The following is a 21826-nucleotide window of genomic DNA, read 5'->3' as shown; positions in this document are numbered from 1 at the left end:
AAGGGGATTTCCTTGAAAAAGAACAGAAAGGGTATGTAAGAAACAAACTTGGTACAAAAGACTTACTTTTACTGAATAAAACCATCCTTGAAGACCGCAGAAAATGACAAACAAACCTATCAATGGCCTGGATCAACTATAAAAAGGCATTTGACAGTGTGGCTCACTCATAGATATTGCAGTGCTTGGTGTATAATGTTATGAGAACATAAGGACAATTTTTGCTTATAATGATAAACCAATGATAACTAATAAATGTTTCTTTAAAAGATGCTGGGGCTTTGTTGCTGGGGCTTTAGAATGTGCCGACCGTCTCCCCCTGCGAAGAGTAAAAGTCCCTCAATTGGGCCATCTGTTGGCCATAGTTGGCATCCTGTAATGTCTAGGAAAAGGATCCTGATGGCTGAGCAACTGATACCTAGGGAAAATAAAGGTATCAGTTGCAATACTCCACCGGCTGGTCACGTCTAGCTCACCACTGATACACATATAATCTGCACCAAATCTAAATACTACATGACACTCCCCAATCAATACCGATCCCCAAATAAGTGGTAAAAGTGGTGGCTGAGGGTCAATTGTATATAGTGAACAAGAACATGGCTGTTTTTCTCTAATCTTTCCAGTATTTTACTTGGATGGGAGAATACACAAGTGCTAAAATCTATATTATGTACAAGTGTATCATCCCTGTAATCCTGTTGTAGGCAGGGCGAATGGGTTTTCCCCTATGCACATCCCAATTAGGGCTCCAATATGGGTGAGGAGCAGGGATGATGAATTCACAAACAAATGGACTCAATAATGAGTTACAAAAACCCAAGTAATAAAAAGAATATGAGACAATTCTGACAGCGACATGAATGAGAAACTGCATGATTATCAAGATCAACAACATCTCAATATTACCAAGTAATCAACTTAAAAAAACTTTTCAACACTATACAAATAGAAAACATCCTAAACTTCTTGAAAATAATCGACTTATACTAGAAAATTTTAAAATAGTTTATACCAAATAACCCCTATAACGATTCCAAATAACAATTCATAAACAACACCTTAGGCACTAAATAACCAGAGAAGTTGATGTGCCGTTAAAAAGCAAACAACCAACCAACCGACCAACGAAGTATCTTCCGAGATAACTTGTCACCATTGCTCTTCTGCCTTACAAATGTATGAACAAAATATACCTATCACAAAAAGAAAGGGCTCTTGGCCTCTCTGAAATAAACGATGCGTATTGAGCCACCATAGTAAACATGGGGCAGTACATCAAAAGCTCAACAGATATGACAATGGAAATGGTAAGGGACCAGCATGAATGTCGACCCCAAATAACCTCAATCACAAAGTTTGCTGAAAACTTTGGGGGGGGGGTCATACTGGAAAATACTGCAGAGGTATACCTGCAACACAGATTACAAGAAAGAAAAGAAAATACTGCCGAGGTATACCTGCACTACAGATTACAAGAAATAAATAAATACATGGAAATCAAGATAGACACAAGAAAACAAGGATGGGAACAACATAGAAGAGCAGGAAAGTTCCTGGGGGAGCTTAACCAGGAATATATAGACAGGGATGCTTCACTCCGATGGCTCAAGAGTTGGAGACTTCCATTTGATGTAGAAAGACTCATTGTAGCCAGTCAAGATCAGGGTTTACTCACAAATGGATGTAAAAAAAATGGTCACTCAGCATTTGCAAGCCCAAGCCCCCTAATATCTGGATGCCCATACGCATGTGTGTAGTCAAAGGTAATTTGTCAGAAAATATTTTAAGAGTGAAACTATTTGTCCCCAGTGTGTACGCGCATGTGTCGATTTAAATTTGATTTTGCTGCAAATGCCGAATCACAAATTTCACATGCAAATGGTCTTTCTTTAGTGTGTGTTCGATTGTGACGAATCAAAATTGATTTTATAGAAAACGATCTACCACACGTTTCACATGAAAATGGTTTCTGTCCAGTGTGTGTTTGATGATGACGCATCAGATTTGATTTTTGAGAAAATGATTTTCCACATGTCTCACAGGAAAATGGTTTCACACCTGTGTGGGTTCGCAAATGTTTGATCAAATGTGATTTCTCAGCAAATGCAGATTCACATACTTGACATAAATATGATTTTTCGCCTGTGTGCACGAGCACATGTCGAGTTAAATGTGATTTAGTAGAACACGAGTAATCGCAAATTTCACAGGAAAATGGCTTCTCGCCAATGTGTGCACGTACATGAGTTATCAAATTTGATCTGTCAGAAAATGAAGTATCACACATCTCACATGTATATGGTTTTTCTCCAGTGTGTATACGCATATGAGTTTTTAAAGTTGATTTTACAGAAAATGATGATCCACAAACATCACATGAAAATGGTTTCTCTTGATTATGTATTGGCATATTTTGATTAAGTTGAAACATTTTCAAAATGGAAGATCCACAAAGTTTACAGGAAAACTGTTCTGTCAGTCAAGATGTTATATCTGTAAATAAATCAAAGATTAAGACAATTATTTGTTTTATTAAAAGATAAATATTCACTATATATTTGAGTTATGTTTTATGGGGAAACTAAATATTTACTTGGCAAGCAATCAGAAACAGGTGTCTTTGCAAGATTACCATGGCTCTACAATTTAAAGAACCATTGTTGCTGACACTGTAAAAACAGGTGGGTCACTGCATGCATGCATGCAAATATTTATGTGATTATCAAAACCATAAAATAATGCTCTATTCACACAAATGTTATAATTTGAACATTATATTTTGTTAAAAATAAATTTTTTATCTATATTTATTAAGAAACATTTACATCATTTATCTTTGATATGGTTATGTGAAATGTGGATGAACCCAGTTTCTTTTAGTGTGAATAAGATTACAAGACTAATATTCAACATTAACTTACAAGAGATAATGGCGATTGTAAATTGTGTCATATATATTCGTTGATCTTTCAAGATGTTCTCAAAAATGGAAATATACAAAAGTGTAGTTTTTCTAATAATCTTTGGTTTGTGCATGTAGAAAATATTGACCTTTATGTTTCCGAAACTAAATTTTATTCTTTTAACTGAAATAACCTTTAATCGTTCATAAAGTATGCCTTTTTCCTATTTCAAAAATAATAGTAGTTAACATATTTTATTTAAGTTTTCCATTTAAGCAATTCACAATGAAAAATATGAAAACTTGACAGAAGTAAAAAAAAAGGAAGAATACAGGTTACATATATAAAACAAAGATGAAAAAAGGTTACATATATAAAACAAAGATGAAAAAAGGTTACATATATGAAACAAAGATGAAAAAAGGTTACATATATAAAACAAAGATGAAAATTATACAATCAAAAATACGCATACAGATGTAAAAGATACAAATGTAATTATTCTTAATATCAATATTTTACAAAATTATTTATTAATATTTAATATGAATTTAAAAGTAACATTGGCAATGAATAAAATAATGTATTGGCTACAAAATTGGCCACAAAATCTTGAAATAGAAATTTAATGCTAACATAAATTTAAGATAAATGCAACGACATGTAAATGTAAATACAAACATTTCTGAAACATTGTCAGAGTAATTAATATTTAACTCGATTTTGAAAGGAATTATGGCAATGATGAACAATTTTGTAGGGAAACACTTGACGTACCTAATAAGCACGTGTGGATAATTCAACGGGTCGGTTATGGAACGATATGAATGAAGAAGAAACAAAAATGGCTGCCTTATCTCTTTATATGCCTGCAATGTTACCACCATATATGCAGATGAGATGCTCCTGGTTGGAGATAAAAAAGGTTAATTTTTTAAAGGGCATGTTCATTTTGAAGTTGGATTTTGAAGAAATAAGTTGAATTAGCAGAGCTGCGTTATGATACACAAGTTTGGAAGTGGGAAGTTTGGACAACAGTGTCAAACTTACCCAGGAAATTATTGGTGTGACGGGCAGAAGAAATAACACTCAGTTTATTGAATTATAAGCTATTTCGGCTCTCAGTGTGAGGTGACTCAAAAGGCAGAAAATGGACAGATTCGACTTTCGATTGATACCCGAGTTTGACGGATTTACCACTGGACCGTCTGTTGTCGAATGGGTTGAAAAGGCTGAGAAGATCTGCAAACCGTGCAGAATTAACAAACCAGCCACAGTCATTCCTCTGAGGTTAACCAGAGGGGCCTATGCAGTCTACCAGCAACTTGGGGATGAACCAGACTGGGATGAAATTAAGCAAAGCCTGTATACAGCGTTTGGTACAGATCCGTTTGTTGCATGGCAACAGTTCACGAGCCAGCGACTTCACCCCAAGGAAACAGTTGACGTGTACCAAGCCGACCTACGAAAGTTATCGGTACCATTTGGTGGAGTTAATGACAAGATATTAAGCTGTGTGTCTTTATTGAGCTTACCTGAGGAGATCAGCAAACTGTTGTGGGCATCGCCACGAATTGATGAATTGACAGCAGAAGAGTTATTGGTCCAAACTCAAAACATCTATAAGGAGCAGGAGCCAATTGCAGCAGCAGCAGCAGCTAGTATTCGACATGCAGCAGTCGACGCGCATGGAGGCAATGTAGATTCTCTCCCAGGTAGTAATAAGTGTGTAGCTCAGTGTGCTATAAATGTGAGGAGGCCAATCATTTTGCTAAGGATTGCCGGAGTGATAGGTGTGTATATCCACGAGCACAGAGAACAGTACAATGCTATCGCTGCAATAAGTTTGGGCACATATCTCGCAACTGTTCGGGAAACGACATTGGGGGCAAGATACTATCGTCACCCTTGCCCCTTGCCAACCAATAAACACAGGATTACCAGTCATTGGCATCAAAATTGACGATGTGCAGTGTTCAACACTCATAGACATGGGGTGTTCCCGGTCTATAGTTAGTGCACATCACTGTCAGATGTGGCGGGAACAACCAGTCGGTATTATGATGATCAATGGCTTGCCCCGAGCATGTTGTGGTGAAGGGACAGTCCTGATCTGTACTGAGAAGGGTGACACAGCCAAAGTTGATGTTCTGGTGATGCAAAAAAAAACCCTTGGCTATGACATGTTGATTGGAATTGATGCAATACAAGCACTAGGAGGCGTCTTAACCACAGCGACTAGAGGTGTAATGCTTGGAGAAGGAAAAGAAGTCTGTGCACCCATGTCTATTGAAGAAAAGGACTTCTGTGCCACGTTTGACGACAACGAAAAGGCGTGGACTGTAAAGTGGAAATGGACTATGAGCAAGGCACCAGATCGGCTGTGCAACACCATTCCAGAGTATGCAGTTTCCACAAAGAATAGGGCCGTATATAGAGAAGAACTTCAGATGTGGATTGATAACGGATGGTTAATACCGTACCCACAGGAACGTCTGGGACCGCCCAAAGGATTAATTCTGCTCATGGCTGTTGAACAACCTACTAAAGACAAAATTCGGCCTGTAATGGATTACTGAGAATTGAATCGACATGTTGATGCTTTCACTGAAAACGCAGATGTATGCGCTGCTAAACTAAGAGAGTGGCACCAGAAAGGGAGTAATGTAGCACTGCTGGATTTGAAGAGTGCCTACCTGCAGATACATGTCCATGAGTCATTATGGCCATTTCAGACAGTGATAATCAAGGGAAAATGATATTGTTTGACACGTTTAGGCCGAAGCCTAAACATAGCACCCTTAATAATGACAACTATTATTAAAACTGTTTTGATGCAGGATGAGACCACAGCAAAAGCTGTTTCAGCTTACATTGACGACATCTACGTTAATGAGGATATAATGTCTGCAGATGTGATTCAAATAAAACTGGAATGATTTGGGTTAATAAGCAAAGGCCCTAAGCGTCTAAAGGATGGGGTGCCTGTGTTGGGCCTAGAGGTCTGGGAGGAGGGCAATACTTTGCGATGGAAGCGAGGGAGCGTGATTCCAGAGTTACCCAGTGTATTGACAAGACGCATTGTGTTTTCTATTTGCGGTAAATTAGTAGGACATCTACCTGTCTGTTGATGGCTCCAATCGGTAAAAGGAGTATTAAAAAGACGAGTAACTGCAGTAACCAAAGGATGGGACGACATGGTGGAGGATGATTCTCTCTAACAAATGATGGCTGAAATGTTGTCCAGAGTACATAGAAACGACCCTGCCCAGGGTCAGTGGCAAGCTAAGGTTGTGCATCTCTACACTGACTCATTGTGTTTTTACCACTGGTTGACCGACACCTTGACTGGAAAGGCATCTCTACACTGACTCATTGTGTTTTTACCACTGGTTGACCGACACCTTGACTGGAAAGGCTCGAGTTAAGAGTAGAGCTGCAAGTGAGATGTTATTATGAAGGAGACTGGCAATAATAAAGTGTCTAGTTGACGAATAGATTGCAGGTGGACAATACCTTAGTTTCGTCAATGCAGAATTTGGCTGATAGCTTGACTAGAGTACCAAAGAGGTGGATTGATGTAATGAGGCAGGAATCTTATCCTCCACAACAGACATGCACAACCATAACAGATCAATTAACACCTGACCAGATCCGTACAATACATCAGCAGAGTGGACATCCCCAAATTCGGAGGACAACATATTTTGTCCGAAGAGTGTGCTTCAACTACAAGAGCATCAATCAAGGCAGCTATACACTCGTGTGCAGAGTGTCAGTGAATTGATCCGGCACCGTCCCAATGGCAAAATGCTGCTGATAAAGCTATAGATCAAATAAAATGTTGTCTCATGCAAAAGTGTTTCATAATCTTGAATGTTCAGTATATTACAGATTTTTATACACTTACAAATGTTTAAAAAGGAAAACAATATCTAGGCATTCTCAACATGCAAGTTTGATGAAATCTTGATATTCGTGATATCTTCATGAGATCTAGGTGCTTATGTGTAATGTATACACACAACCATGAGATCTAGGTGCTTATGTGTAATGTATACACACAATCATGAGATCTAGGTGCTTATGTGTAATGTATACACACAACCAATTTTCCATGTGGGGCAAATCTTACAAATTTTTAGAAAGCAAAAAAAATTGTATCTTGGAATTCTCAATGCGCAAAGTATAAACATGATCAAACATAGTTTGATGAAAACTAATCTTCATGATATCTAGGTGTTTCTGTGTCATGTACACACACAACCAATTTTCTATGTGGTGCAAATCGACCTGACAAAATGTCATGTCATAAAAGCATAAAGGATTTCTTAGATTACATGATGTTTAATCTTTTTAAGGAATTTCTTAATTTTGCAAAAGAGTTCTCTTGAGCTTTGCTGATTAGTAATTTGCTTTCCAACCTTATATGAAGAGAAGTGAAGATCCTCATTCAACAGTTTCTTAATAATCATCATTCTGATGTTCAATTACATCATCTTTGTTTGCATCGTTTATTGGAATCTTTCCACACATACATGGCATATTCAACAGATTTTCTTGTTCAGATTGTCAGAACACATGCTGCAATTCTTTGTTCTAATCACGATTTTTAATGAATGTTAGAATTCTCCAGCTTATAAAACACAACATTCAAATTATTCATAGAGCACTGAGCTGAAGGTTAGATTTCCAATTTATTTATATGCAAGATGTACCAGACCAGATGTGTCACCAATACTCCATGCATGGGTGTATGCTTGCTTTGTAGAGATACAGGATTCTCACAAATGTGAGTAGTTGACTAACACAATAAAGGGAACCCATGTTCTTAGTAGCAGCTTTTGCAATGCCTTCAATGCATTTTTTCCAGTTCATGTTGTCTGTGAATGTTAAGTTGAGGAGTGAGAATGATGCGCACTAAAGTAGGATGTGATTAATCATGGCAATTATTAGTTGAGAAGGATATTGTTATTGTTAAAGGAAACAAGCTTAGTCTTAGTATATATATATATACATGAGTATTCTTCTCATGTCTATATTTATATATCCCTCTCAAACACAATTTCATAAGGAGGGTGTTTATGAATATCAGGATTAATAAAGGTCAAAGGATCGACCCCCTAATTACTCCCATATTAATATCTGTAGTGAAGTAGAAAAAAAAAAAAGAAATTAAAAAAAATATATATAAGACACAGCTGTTCCTTCCAAAAGGTTGAGCTCTTCAACATCCAAAAATAATTCACCGTCACAAAAAGAATTCACCGTCACTTCTTCCAACCGTCGTTTCACTCTCCGCGCTCTTCACCCTGCTTAAAGAAAAGTACCGTTTATATGTTGCCCATTTCTCCACATGCAAATTGACTATCAACCAGAGCCATCTAGTTTTCCATTTCTCCAAACAGCCAATTTGCAAAGGGGGACAACTCAAACCACATGCTCCCTTGATCTACACGATCATCACATGTCAACCCATCACGTAGTCGCTCGACCAACATGGTGGCCGTCTCTGTCGCTGCGATCTCCGCGGAGCCTCTTCGCTACTTGGCTCGACGTCGCTGTCTTCCTCTGATGACACCACTACCGGCCGCACATCAAGAATGTGTCGAGGGATGCCGTCCATAGATACATTGTTCGGGGACTGGACACTTGTCACAATGCCCCTCCCCCAGCGTGTAGTACAGCGAGCATCAGGCAGTTTGATCCACACTTCCTCTCCCACTCACACAGTCGCTCGCTTCTCACCTTCCTCCGCGGGTACCTGTGCAGTTCAGGGATGCCGCCACTCGTACTTGAAGACTGCCCTCTGCGGCACTGACTCCACTTTTTGCCCTTACTTTGGAGCCATATTATACCAGAAGACAGCTTCTGGCAGCAAAATCTGGCCCCTTTCAGCTACAGCCTTAATGATCCTGTGATGCCGCTCCACAATTCCGTTTCCGCCTGGTCTATATGCAGCCCTGAAATAGCGCCGCACTCCCCACTTATCCAACACATTCTCCATGGCAGCTGAGCGAAAGGCAGTTCCATTGTCCATTAGCACTTCCGTCACTGGACCCCTCTCCAAAAACCCCTCTTCCAAGACCTTTGCAATTTCACCTGCATTTTCCGCCTTGATCTCCCTCCAAATGGCTACTCTTCCTGGTCCACAGTCGACCATTGACAGATACGGCCTCTGTCGATAGTGCGTTATGTCTATCGCCAACCTGCTTCAGTTCTCTGCCACCTGAACCTCACCAGCTTCGTGTCTACTCGGCGCAGGGTCGATTGATAGACACCGGCTGCATCTCTCAACCACTGTCCTAACGGCCTCCTTTGTGATTTTGGGGTCCACCTTCCTAGTCAAGAACAAGGTTCTATCCACTCCAAAATGGTGCATGTCATGCAAATCCTTCAGAGTGTGTTCATTAGGTCGCCAAGCTAATAAAGAACCTAGATTCCAGTAAAGTAACTGGCCCTGATGGCATCCCAATTATAGTGTTAAAAAAGCTTCAACCAGAACTTGCTCCCATACTTACGAAACTATTTAAGCGCTGCCTTAAGGAGAAGTGCTTTCCGACTCCCTGGAAGACCTCATCAGTTTGCCCTGTATTTAAGAATTCAGGTGATAAGTCCTCTCCCTCTCAGTACAGACCAATAAGTCTCCTGTGTGTTATGAGTAAGTTGCTGGAATCCATATTAAATAGAGAAATAGTAAACCACCTCAGCAGGAATACCTTCTTAGTGACACACAATATGGTTTCCGCTCTGCAAGATCTACCGCAGATGTGCTGACGGTTATATCCCACAGGATTAGTGAATCTCTTGAAAAAGGCTTCCTTTCTAGGGCAATTGCTCTTGACATATCAAAGGCCTTCGACAAGGTATGGCATAAGGGTCTACTTCACAAGATTTCCAGCTACGGTATAACTGGAAATGTTTTCTCAATCATTAAATCATTTCTCTCCGATAGGTTCATAAGAGTAGTGGTAGATGGACAAAAAATCGGAGGCCTGCAATATAAATGCTGGAGTCCCTCAGGCATCAATCCTGGCCTAACTCTCTTCCTGATCTACATCAATGACCTCCCTAAACACATACTTAAATCATTCGTTGGCATCTATGCTGATGACACGACCATCTACGGCAACACATCAAAGGCTGTAAATGACAAAGTTCTCTCGGATTCTCTCTCCTCTGATCTCGAGCGCGTGGTTCAGTGGGGGAAGATGTGGCTGGTTACCTTTAATGCATCCAAAACCAAACTCCTATCCTTACATCATCAACGCTCTGATCCCCAGCTGGCATCAATTGTGATGGATGGCTCTCGTCTGGGTGAGGCCCCGTGTTTTGACAAGCTTCTGGGTTTGACCTTTACTCCTGATCTGAAATGGAACACGTACATCAAGTCTGTTGCCAAGGTCGCTGGAAAGATCGTGGGATCCTTCTACTGCTCCAGAAGATATCTCACTACTGATGCAATTCTCTATCTATATAAAAGCCAAGTACGTCCAAGGATGGAATACTGTTGCCATATCTGGGCAGGAGCTGCCAAAATCACCCTATTATGCCTTGACAGAGTACAAAATAGACTTCGTGGTTTAGTCGGGTATGCCCTTTTCTCTACTCTGCAACCTCTCTCCCACAGAAGAGACATTGCGAGCCTATCCTTGTTTTATCGTTATTTTCATGGCAGGTGCTCGTCTGAACTCAAATCCCTGGTCCCCCTCGCCAATCTTTCACGAAAAACACCCGTCTAGCTGAATCCACTGTGAAAAATTTCCCCCACTCTATATCTGTGCCTAAATCAAAACGCGGATTCCATGAACAAAGCTTCTTTCTTAGAACTGCACGCCTGTGGAACTCTGTTCCGTCTGCCTGCTTCCCTCCGGACTACAACTTGGATGTCTTCAAGTCCAATGTTAACAAATTCCTAATGAACCGCCCCCCCCCCTAATTAAACACTTCATCAAATCTCCACACTAACGTAATGTACTTGCAATAACCCTTATCCCTGAGTGGTTTCTGGGCCTTGATAAGTGGTGATCACTGTGTAAAAAAAAACAAAAAAAAAAAAACAACATATTGCAACAGTCACCTCATTCGGCGCCTTTAGCAAGGTCTTCCGCACCCTCGTCATCACATCTGCTCTGTTCTTAGCTGAAGGAACGATAGTGACCCTAAGTGTAAGATCAAATTTCCTAATCAGCTCCCTTAACATCATCAATCGACGCTTTACTAGCATCTCGGCAGCGCCTTTCGTCTTATAAGTGGGGTAGCCACCAGCGCAGGGGCTTCCCCCTGTTCGTTTCACTGGGGACAGAATCTGCTGATGTGGCCGACTTCCCCACAGCGGTAACACATGACTTCTGGCTTTGGTTCCCTGCACTCCCTTGCCATATGGGGGCCTTGGCATCGGTAGCATCTGCCAGAGAACCTGGGTCTCTGCCACAGTCCTCTCTGCTTTTCGTCCTTCACAATTTCCTGCTGCAGTTTGCTTCGTTGAGCGACAGCTATGATTCCCTGCTCACTCTCTTTTTTCCTAGCAAGCACCCTAGCCTGTGTAATCAACTCCGCCACCTCCATAGTATTTACACTGGGCAGTTGCTGCAGAGCTATAGAAATATTGTCCGGGAAGCCATTGATAAAGGCCATCTTAACCATCTGTCGACGGCCTCCTCCATTGAATCCTGCTAGTCCCGTCAACCTCCTGATATTGTTGGCGTAAACATCGACAGGCTCTCCGGTCCACACCATACGGCTTAGTTTGCCATATGCCACAAACGGTCCTTCGGTAAATGCTTCCTTCAACTTTTCCTCAATGGCATCAACAGACAGTCGATCCTCCTCCCGCATCTCCAGATATAGGGCCAGAGCATCACCATCAAGATACAGCGGTATCAAGCTGGCTACATCTGCGATATCCCGCAACTTAGCGACAAGTTTAACCTTGGTCAGCCAGCTTATAACATCTCCCTCTCCAGAGAACGTCTTAAGCATTTCACTGCTGATCCTCTTTGCTTCCATAGTTCCCGCCGAAATAGCTTGTAGTGAAGTAGAAAAAAAAAGAAATTAAAAAAAATATATATAAGACACAGGTGTTCCTTCCAAAAGGTTGAGCTCTTCAACGTCCAAAAATAATTCACCGTCACAAAAAGAATTCACCATCACTTCTTCCAACTGTCGTTTCACTCTCTGCGCTCTTTGCCCTGCCAAAAAAAAGTACCGTTTATATGCTGCCCATTCCTCCACTTATGCAAATTGACTATCAACCAGAGCCATCTAGTTTTCCATTTCTCCAAGCAGCCAATTTGCAAAGGGGGACAACTCAAACCACAATATCATAATACTAAATCATTTTTAAATTTACCCCAAAAAGCTTTTCAGTTTACAAACTGCATTATGTGGGGAAAATTGAAATGGACATACAAACGGCCTACCTGTGAAGCACCCATGTGTCTGCCTGCCATGCGCGTTGGACAGGAAAATGAGAAACCAAGATGGCATCTGCGATATTTAACCAAAACGGTCTCATGTGATCTCGCAAGATTCATGATTCGTGAATGTAATATAAAGTTGGTGGAGTTTTTTTGTTTCTTATACAGATGGTGAACAGGTGACGTTACAAGATGGTTACTCAGTGCATTGGAACGAGTGAAGGAGGTTTCATTTCTACAAGCTATTTTTGGCATGACATCAGGGTTTGATCCTAAGCTAATCCCACTGTTTGATGGCAGCAGCACTGAGCAGTCAGTACAGAAATGGGTGGAAAAGGCAGAATTGATATGCCAGCTCAGCGGTGTGAAGCGTCTGGAATGTGTGGTTCCAATGCGCCTTGCTGGGAGTGCATATGCTGTATACCAGCGGTTGATCCGGTTGCTGCATGGAAGGAGTTTATGGCATGCAAGTTACATTCCGGGGAGACAGTTGATGTTTATCTGGCAGAACTGAAGCAGCTTGTGGTCCTATTCGGAGGAATGTCAGACAAAGGCCTGGTGTGTGCATTTATTGCAGGATTGCCCACTGGTGTGGAAGATTTGCTCCGAGCCTCATTCCAAATAAACAAGATGGACATCTCAGAAGTATTAGTACGGGCGTGAGTAATACTAAAAAAGAGCTCAGAGACTGTAGATCATGCGGCAGCCATGCAGCCATCACAGGGTGGATCTCAGGACCTGGGCACAGTTACAAGCTGCTACAAGTGTGGTGGGCCCAACCGTTTGGCCCGTGATTGTCTCTCGTCACGCTCAGTGATTAGGCTTAGCGGGCCTTAGTGCTACAAGTGTAAAAAACGGGGACACCTGGCCCGTGCCTGTCTGGGAAACACGCAAGGGAAGGAAGCTACAGTGCCAGTCTTCTCTCCAGATTGTCACTGAACAAGGTGCTGCCCGCCGTCAGTGTGCACAATAACGGACATGAATGCCTTGCCCTTGTAGACACTGGGTGCACCCAGACCCTAGTGTGCAAGGCATGTTGCGACACTTGGTACAAGGACAGAATTCCAGTGTTAAGCATGGGTGAAGGGTCGCTGGTCTTTTGTGAAGTGAGCGTCATCAGCACAAGCAGTGGCGAGGGGCCTCCAGTAGCCGTGCGCATGAGCAGTAGCAAGGAGGGCTCTACTGGAGGAGAGGTAGTGATGTTCCGGAAGTCTCATTCAACATCATCTGTCGGAGCATTTTTTTCTACTTGTGGAAAGCTTGTGGGCCACTTCCCTGTATGTGGTTGGCTCCGGGTGGCAGGGGCGGCCACAAAACATTGTGTCACATCCGTATCATTGGGATGGGACGATAAAGTGCATGATGCCATGCTCTTGAGCATGCTGATGGAAACTGTGGCCAGGGTTACTCATGTCGACCCTGTGCGAGGGAACTGGTGTGTTAACAGGAACAGGTCTGGGTGGACGCTAGTTCACTAGACCTTGGAGTTTCAAAAGAAATTGCCCAGAAATCTAAAAACTGTCATATTTTGACGTAAGCAATGGAAACAATGCGATTTTTTAAATTCTCTCAAAAACAAATAATTGATCAATTTCATTAATTTTTTACAGAATTAATTTTAAAAAGAGCTGACCTATATATGAACTGAAATAAAATAATATTAAAAAATTTTGTATTCCCCACACCTCCAACGCGATCTTTTCAGAATTTGGGGTGGGAATTTACATCATAATTTTTCTACATATTAAAATATACTGGAATGATGAAATAAAATATATTTAATTTCAAACGTTGCTGATTTATACGATTTTTATCTATTGATCAGGCAAAAGAAATATATTTAACATAAAATTTAAAAACTTATTTACATTTGACAGTTTTTACCTGTGTAATTTCAAACGATTTCCAAAATTATTTATTATTTTTTATAATGATTTAATTTTTCAAGGTTTGTAAAAAAAATGAAAGATTTAGTCTTAAAACTTAAGAATAAACAAATTTAATGTTAATAATGTTACTAATTATTTCTTTTTAAATTGATGCCGTTTTTAAATAATGAATTCAAAAATAGATTTAGAAATCAAGTGTGAATAATTTTTTCTATGGAAGGACAATTGTCCAGTAATATTTTCTCATGTCACTGATAAATATCATAGCGTTACTTGTTTATTTTTCCAGAAAAAAAATATAATGTCTAATAAAAAAAAAAATTGTATGGAAAATAAGTTTAAAATAAAGTTAATTTCGTTAAGATTTTTTAAAAAAGCTTAGTTTTAGGAATTTAAAATTGATATTTCTTAGAATAAAGAGGAATTTAATAAAAATAATTTAAATATTATTTTTTCAGGCTACAAATTACGATTTTGAAAATTAAAGAAAATTCTGTCGGTTAATGGGTTTCATATCAAACTGGAAGTTAATTGTTTTAGATGTTGTCTGATGAAAATATGATTCTTTTCTGGTTATCCTATCTATATATGTCTTTTTCATAATATTTTAAGCCAAGCAAGATTTTACTGTTATATTTCACTTGAACAAAAAATTTAAACAGACATAATATTAAGTTTTCTCCTACAAGAATTTTAACTGTTTTAAAATACCTGTTTTTCACATATATGTAACGCCATTGTTGCATTCTCATTTTTTTTAATGTTTTTTATATTTTGTGACGTTCAAATAAAATTTTGCCATTTCATTCAGTGTAAAATGAAGAATGTTTATATGCAATTTAAACTTCGATATAGAGTAAAAAATATGAATAATTAATTGGATTTTACTAGGTTTTACTTGTATTTTTGTTATGGGTGTCAAAAATTAGTCATATTAAATCTATGTAAAAGCTTGGGTTTGAGGTGCTTAAAATTGGTTATCGTTTTTAACCACCATATTTATGAACGAGGTTTGGCTGTAAAGATCTATTCCACTTCTCAATATTTATCATAGAGAGATTTGTTGTCAATACATTGCTGAAATTTCTTCATAATGTTTTTTTTTGAATATACTAATCAGTATTATTTAGTGAAATCCCATGACAAAGGGGAGATAACTTGAAAATTTTGTCATTTCCATCAAATTATTTAATGTTTACATTTTATTATTGGTTTTTATGTTTGAATTTTTTATATGTCATTTACTAAAAAATAAAAAGTTTAAAGTATTCAAGAAGCATTTATTGCTTTTTGAATAATTATATTTTAAATTAAATTTTCGGAAAATCTGACCTGTTTAAAAATCATACATAATAACAAATACATTTCCAATTTCCTAAAAAAACCTTTTCCCCTCCCCCTTACCATTTCTGAGTTTAAAAAAAAGTGTGTTCATTTGTTTTAATACAGGTTCAAGATGAAAATAACAATTTCGGTATAATATAACATAAAACCTAATGACGAAAAGGGTGCTTCTTTACAATAGCATATCACCCTCAAGACCTGTGAGAAAATAAAAAAAATGAAAGAAAAAGAGTACTGCTTAAGTTGATGGGGCTGGCCTTGGGGACAGAATTTCAATCTGAGTGTTTAAGAGGATGAGTCCTGTATAGACTTGGAGGAGGAGTAGTAGGCGGCACAAATCTTTAGTTATAAAAGGAACGGGCTTCTGACTAGTGGTCAGTTGTGTTTATGAAGTACTGACGAATGGTTGGCTAACCATAGTTACTTGTTACTCTCCGTGTTAGCTTACTTTGTTACTCGACCGCAGTGTGTGTGTGTGCATGTGGGGAGGGGGGTCACATAGGGCATCCTTTGCAACCCCTTGAAGCTTACAATCATTTGGTAATCACCTTTACTGTCAGAATAAGGGTTTTATTTTTTTACCATAAAAAATATTTGAAGCCACATGTTTTAGGAAAAAAGGCCAAAAATGACCATATTGATAATTGTAGCTAAATTTTAACAAACATGTAAGCATTTATATATTTTTCATGTGTAGATTGATGTTTTAAACGTGCATTTCAGGTGAAAACATTACTACGAACTTATGTGTCCTGTTGAAATTAGTATGAATTAACAAATATTATTTTTGATAACATTTCAAGGTTTTTAGGCACTCTGTAAATAAATATTGCATGCAAAATTTTGGCTGACAAAAAGTTTGTATGTAATAACGTTAGGATTTCTTTGTATGTAATAACGTTAGGATTTCTGATGGCAAGCCAAACAACGCATGTGCATGCATTGCTTTGCTTATGATAATGATAGGAAAACATTATTACGTACTTATGTGTCATCTCAAAATTAGTAAAAATTCCAAAAATTACAAATTATAGTTCAGTAGGAAAATAATTATTATTAAAAACAGAATATAAAAAAATAAAATTATAAATTTATTTAAATAACGTTTTGTGTAAAATTAATTTATTGAATTTACATGAAACTTCTAAATGTCTTAAAAAATATTTTGTTAATTTATACTAATTTTCATGGGACACGCCATAAGTAATAATTTTCACTTAAAATCGTCAGTTTAAAACATCAATTTACACAAGCGCAATGAAATAATATAAATGTTTATATATCTACGCACACACTTTTTATTATTATATTTTTATTATTTCTAAATGCAATTTAAATGTTCAATTTGGCTTTTTTGTTTATGAAAATTTGTCTACATTTATCAATTGTGCTTTAATGTTTATGAAAATTTGCCAACATTTATCAATTTGGCTTTTTTGGATTGTGAAAATTTGTCTACATTTATAAATTTGGCTTTTTTGTTTATGATAATTTGTCTACACTTATCAATTTGGCTTTTTTGTTCATGAAAATTTTGCTACATTTATAAATTTGGCTTTTTTGTTCATGAAAATTTTGCTACATTTATAAATTTGGCTTTTTTGTTCATGAAAGTTTTGCTACATTTATAAATTTGGCTTTTTTGTTCATGAAAATTTTGCTACATTTATAAATTTGGCTTTTTTGTTCATGAAAATTTTGCTACATTTATAAATTTGGCTTTATTGTTTGTGAAAATTTTGCTACATTTATCAATTTGGCATTTTTGTTTATGAAAGGAATAAACAAATATCACTAAAACTGAATTAAAATCAATGCCTTTTAGCGATAAATTTTCATTAAAGAAAAAGATGAGTATTATGGAAAATTAGTTCAGCTTATCTGTAACTGTAAAATATGGTCACTGTTTCCATGGATCCAAACCAGTGAATTGAGAGTTGTGTCCCTTTCATTTTTTATTGTTTTGGGTTCGAGGTTAATTGCCACCTAAACTCCAATCCTGCCATTACGTGGTTCAGATTTTATTTTGCATGTTTTTCTGTTAAGACAATAATACACTTTCTAAAAACTGTTTCATTTTTCTGTTAAATAAATAGTTATGAATATATCAAAATGTATATTTTGTTCATTTACTTTATTTAATCAAGTGCTTACTTCCAATATTAAAATATTTTTTATATTAATTACATATTTTTTTATTTTAAAATTTTAATAAGTTTTATTTTAAAACTAATAATTCATAATATTCGTGATTTGACGGTGTAAAATACTGATGTGACCCTTCTAGAGTTGTCGAACTTTGCCGGGACTTAACTGCAAGACTGCCGCTTTTTAATTGATCTAAAAGTTTAAGTTTTCACGGGCGGTTTACAAAAACATTTTTATGTTTTTTGTTCTTTTTTTGGAGGAAGTATTCAATTATATAATATGTACAGTTTTAAACAGGTACTTTGTTATTTCAAATCTCCGCTAAAGATTCTTCCGTGATGTGACAAGTCACTTTACTACACACAAATGCATCATGTAAGAAAAGCGGCGAAATTGCTCAAAATTGTTCCAGGCTCAAGGGGTTAATACCATGCAAACGGAAAATTTGCGATGGGTTTAAATGCCAGATTCGTTTTCAGTGGCCTCGATAACCCCTAAAAACACAAACTAGAAGGGTCGGCATAAGTTAATGCAGTTAAAATAAACTTTTAACAAAAAATTAGTTTAATATATTAATAAAACAAAGAGTTACAAACATATATTAATAAAACAAAGAGTTAAAAAATATATTAATAAAACAAAGAGTTAAAAAACATATTAATAAAACAAAGAGTTGAAAACATATATTAATAAAACAAAGAGTTGAAAAAATTATATATTAATAAAACAAAGAGTTAAAAAAATAATATATTAATAAAACAGAGAGTTAAAAAAATAATATATTAATAAAACAAAGAGTTGAAAAAATTATATATTAATAAAACAAAGAGTTGAAAAAATTATATATTAATAAAACAAAGAGTTGAAAAAATTATATATTAATAAAACAAAGAGTTGAAAAAATTATATATTAATAAAACAAAGAGTTGAAAAAATTATATATTAATAAAACAAAGAGTTGAAAAAATAATAATATATTAATAAAACAAAGAGTTAAAAAAATAATATATTAATAAAACAAAGAGTTAAAAAAATTATACATTAATAAAACAAAGAGTTGAAAAAATTATATATTAATAAAACAAAGAGTTGAAAAAATTATATATTAATAAAACAAAGAGTTGAAAAAATAATAATATATTAATAAAACAAAGAGTTGAAAAAATAATATATTAATAAAACAAAGAGTTAAAAAAATAATATATTAATAAAACAAAGAGTTAAAAAAATAATATATTAATAAAACAAAGAGTTGAAAAAATAATATATTAATAAAACAAAGAGTTAAAAAATAATAATATATTAATAAAACAAAGAGTTGAAAAAATAATATATTAATAAAACAAAGAGTTAAAAAAATAATATATTAATAAAACAAAGAGTTGAAAAAATAATATATTAATAAAACAAAGAGTTAAAAAAATAATATATTAATAAAACAAAGAGTTAAAAAAATAATATATTAATAAAACAAAGAGTTAAAAAATAATAATATATTAATAAAACAAAGAGTTGAAAAAATAATATATTAATAAAACAAAGAGTTGAAAAAATAATATATTAATAAAACAAAGAGTTAAAAAAATAATATATTAATAAAACAAAGAGTTGAAAAAATTATATATTAATAAAACAAAGAGTTGAAAAAATTATATATTAATAAAACAAAGAGTTGAAAAAATTATATATTAATAAAACAAAGAGTTAAAAAAATAATATATTAATAAAACAGAGAGTTAAAAAAATAATATATTAATAAACAAAGAGTTAAAAATAATAATATATTAATAAAACAAAGAGTTAAAAAAATAATATATTAATAAAACAGAGAGTTAAAAAAAATAATACATTAATGAACAAAGAGTTAAAAAATAATATATTAATAAACAAAGAGTTCAAAAATAATAATATATTAATAAAACAAAGAGTTAAAAAAATAATATATTAATAAAACAGAGTTTAAAAAATAATATATTAATAAACAAAGAGTTAAAAAATAATATATTAATAAAACAAAGAGTTAAAAAAAAATAATATATTAATAAAACAGAGTTAAAAAAATAATATATTAATAAACAAAGAGTTAAAAAATAATATATTAATAAACAAAGAGTTAAAAAATAATAATATATTAATAAAACAAAGAGTTAAAAAAATAATATATTGATAAACAAAGAATTAAAAAATAATATATTAATAAAACAAGGAGTTACTTACATTTTTATGACGTAATTTTGTGGTTGAATCGTTTCATAGCATTGCATTAAATAGACGAAAGATTATGCAATGCATTTTATTTTCTAGGTTTTTGTTTTGTTTTGTTTGTTTTTTAATTCTTTAGTTTTACTATCTGTAGTATTTCGATCAGATCTTAGGATAGTGACGGAATACGGACTGACCTGAGAAACTCATTCATAACAGGAAATGATAGGGTCGGAAATGGTGTCATCGAAAACAACGGTTATAATCGTTATTTCCCACAATGCACTCTTTACTTCCGCCGATTTATTTATGCGAATAAATATTTCAATATTTATAACGATTTTTTTTTTTTAATTAACAAATGAATTTAATTTTAAATGTAACAGTAGATATTTTTAAATTGTAATGTAAAAGCAGATATTTTAAGGTGAAAACTGAGGTTCAATTGTCTCATCGACAATAACTTGATTTTTAATAGTTGTTTCGCATTCATATTTACGCGTTGGTTTTTATTATTTATTCATGGCATTTCAGCTCGAACTTATAGAATAATGGAGAGGTTGTGTTTATTTATTTATTTTTTGATAGCTTCTAAGTTAAAATTAGAGTCAAATTTTAATTTTGTTTAAATCGATTTCAAAATCAGATTTTAGCCCGTTATATTGAATAATAAATAATTTTGACCGACGGCATCAATGACCTATCGAGGGCCGCCTGACTTTAGTTTATGTATAAATGAAATTTAATGAAACTAGAACGGAATAATACGCAATAGCAAATGAAAGTGCTGTATAATTATTTAAAAAAAAAAAAGAAAGAAAAGGGTAAATGTTTACTTTAACTACGACAAAACACCAACCAATAAAATTTGTTTTTTCCACGGGTTTTCGGGGCCGCTGACAACGAATCTGATATTAAAACCCGTCGCAAATTTACTGTTTGCATGGTATTAACCCCTGAACTCCGCACTATTTTGTGCCATATCACCGTATTCGTTAACGCTACAGTACACGTGTGACGTGAGCAGTTCTTATGGTGCGTGCGCGTGCATGTGCGTAGTCACGTGACCTTTCACAAGGCGCATATGGATACATGGCGGACATTTTAAATGACAGAAAATATTTTTCATAAAAAAGTTTTCATAATTAAAGTTTTCAGTAATTAGATGAAATACTTTAAATAAAATTTAAAAAAAAAATAGTTTTCCCTTATTTAATAGTAAAAAAAAAAATAATGTCAGTAAGTTTTTATGGGCGGTTTACAAAAACATTTTTGTTTCTTGTGCCGCTTTTCTTTTCTTTCTTTTTTTTTTAAGAGGGGTATTCAATTTTAGAACTTGTATGGATTTTAACAGGTGCTTCTGTAGTTTAATTTACCGTTTTTCCGTAAGTAATGCGAATGCGCCGACATACACCGAGCAGAAGAACTGCACGTGCGCACGCACGACACCCTCCCCCTTCACCAATCTAAACAGAATTTTTGTGAAAAATTAAACAGTTCTTCTGCTCGGTGTATGTCGGCGCGTTACTTATGGAGAAACGGTAATTTTTTTTGGGGGGGGGGCGTTACTTACGGAAAAACGACAAATTAAACTGCAGAGCATTTGTTAATGTTGTACACGTTCTATAATTGAATAACCCCACCCAGCTCCAACAACAAAAAAAAAGAACGAAAAATAAAAATGTTGTTGTAAACCACTCGTGAAAACTGAATTTTTTTTAGATCAATCAAAATCTACGTAACACAGAAAAATGAACCACATATTTTGGTATTTGAAAACTTTGTTATTTCAAATGTCTGCTAAAAAATTCTTCCGCTGTGTGACAAGTCACTTTACTTTACTATGTGCGTGCATGCACAAACGCATCATGTAAAAATAGCATAGTGCGAAGGTGCAGGGGTTAATACCATGCAAACG

At 35.4% G+C, this 21826-nt stretch overlaps 1 protein-coding gene across 3 annotated transcripts in view; it reads right to left on the bottom strand.

Annotated features, from left to right (window-relative positions):
- LOC145269339 (uncharacterized) overlaps positions 1–20715 on the bottom strand; it is a 170450-nt gene extending 149735 nt beyond the window's left edge. Inside the window, exons 1-3 of one of the 3 annotated variants that reach the window (XR_013864991.1) lie at positions 19924–20715; positions 3684–3812; positions 2275–2496 (exon numbers count right to left, since the gene is read on the bottom strand). Coding sequence is in view for 1 of the 3 variants with exons in the window: in XM_080125041.1 (XP_079981167.1) it covers positions 19924–19970 (47 nt within the window). In the remaining 2 variants the exon portion in view is untranslated. Of the gene's footprint in view, positions 1–2274; positions 2497–3683; positions 3813–19923 lie in introns of those variants that run through there. The other 2 variants (XR_013864989.1, XM_080125041.1) reach the window with 2 other exon arrangements.
- Positions 20716–21826: the final 1111 nt, after the last annotated feature.

This window comes from Euprymna scolopes, chromosome 45 (genome assembly GCF_053919585.1).
Source record: "Euprymna scolopes isolate OS-2025 chromosome 45, ASM5391958v1, whole genome shotgun sequence".
NCBI lineage: Eukaryota > Metazoa > Mollusca > Cephalopoda > Sepiida > Sepiolidae > Euprymna > Euprymna scolopes.
The sequence above is the reverse complement of the archived record's forward strand: the minus strand, read 5'-3'. Positions and strand labels throughout refer to the sequence as shown.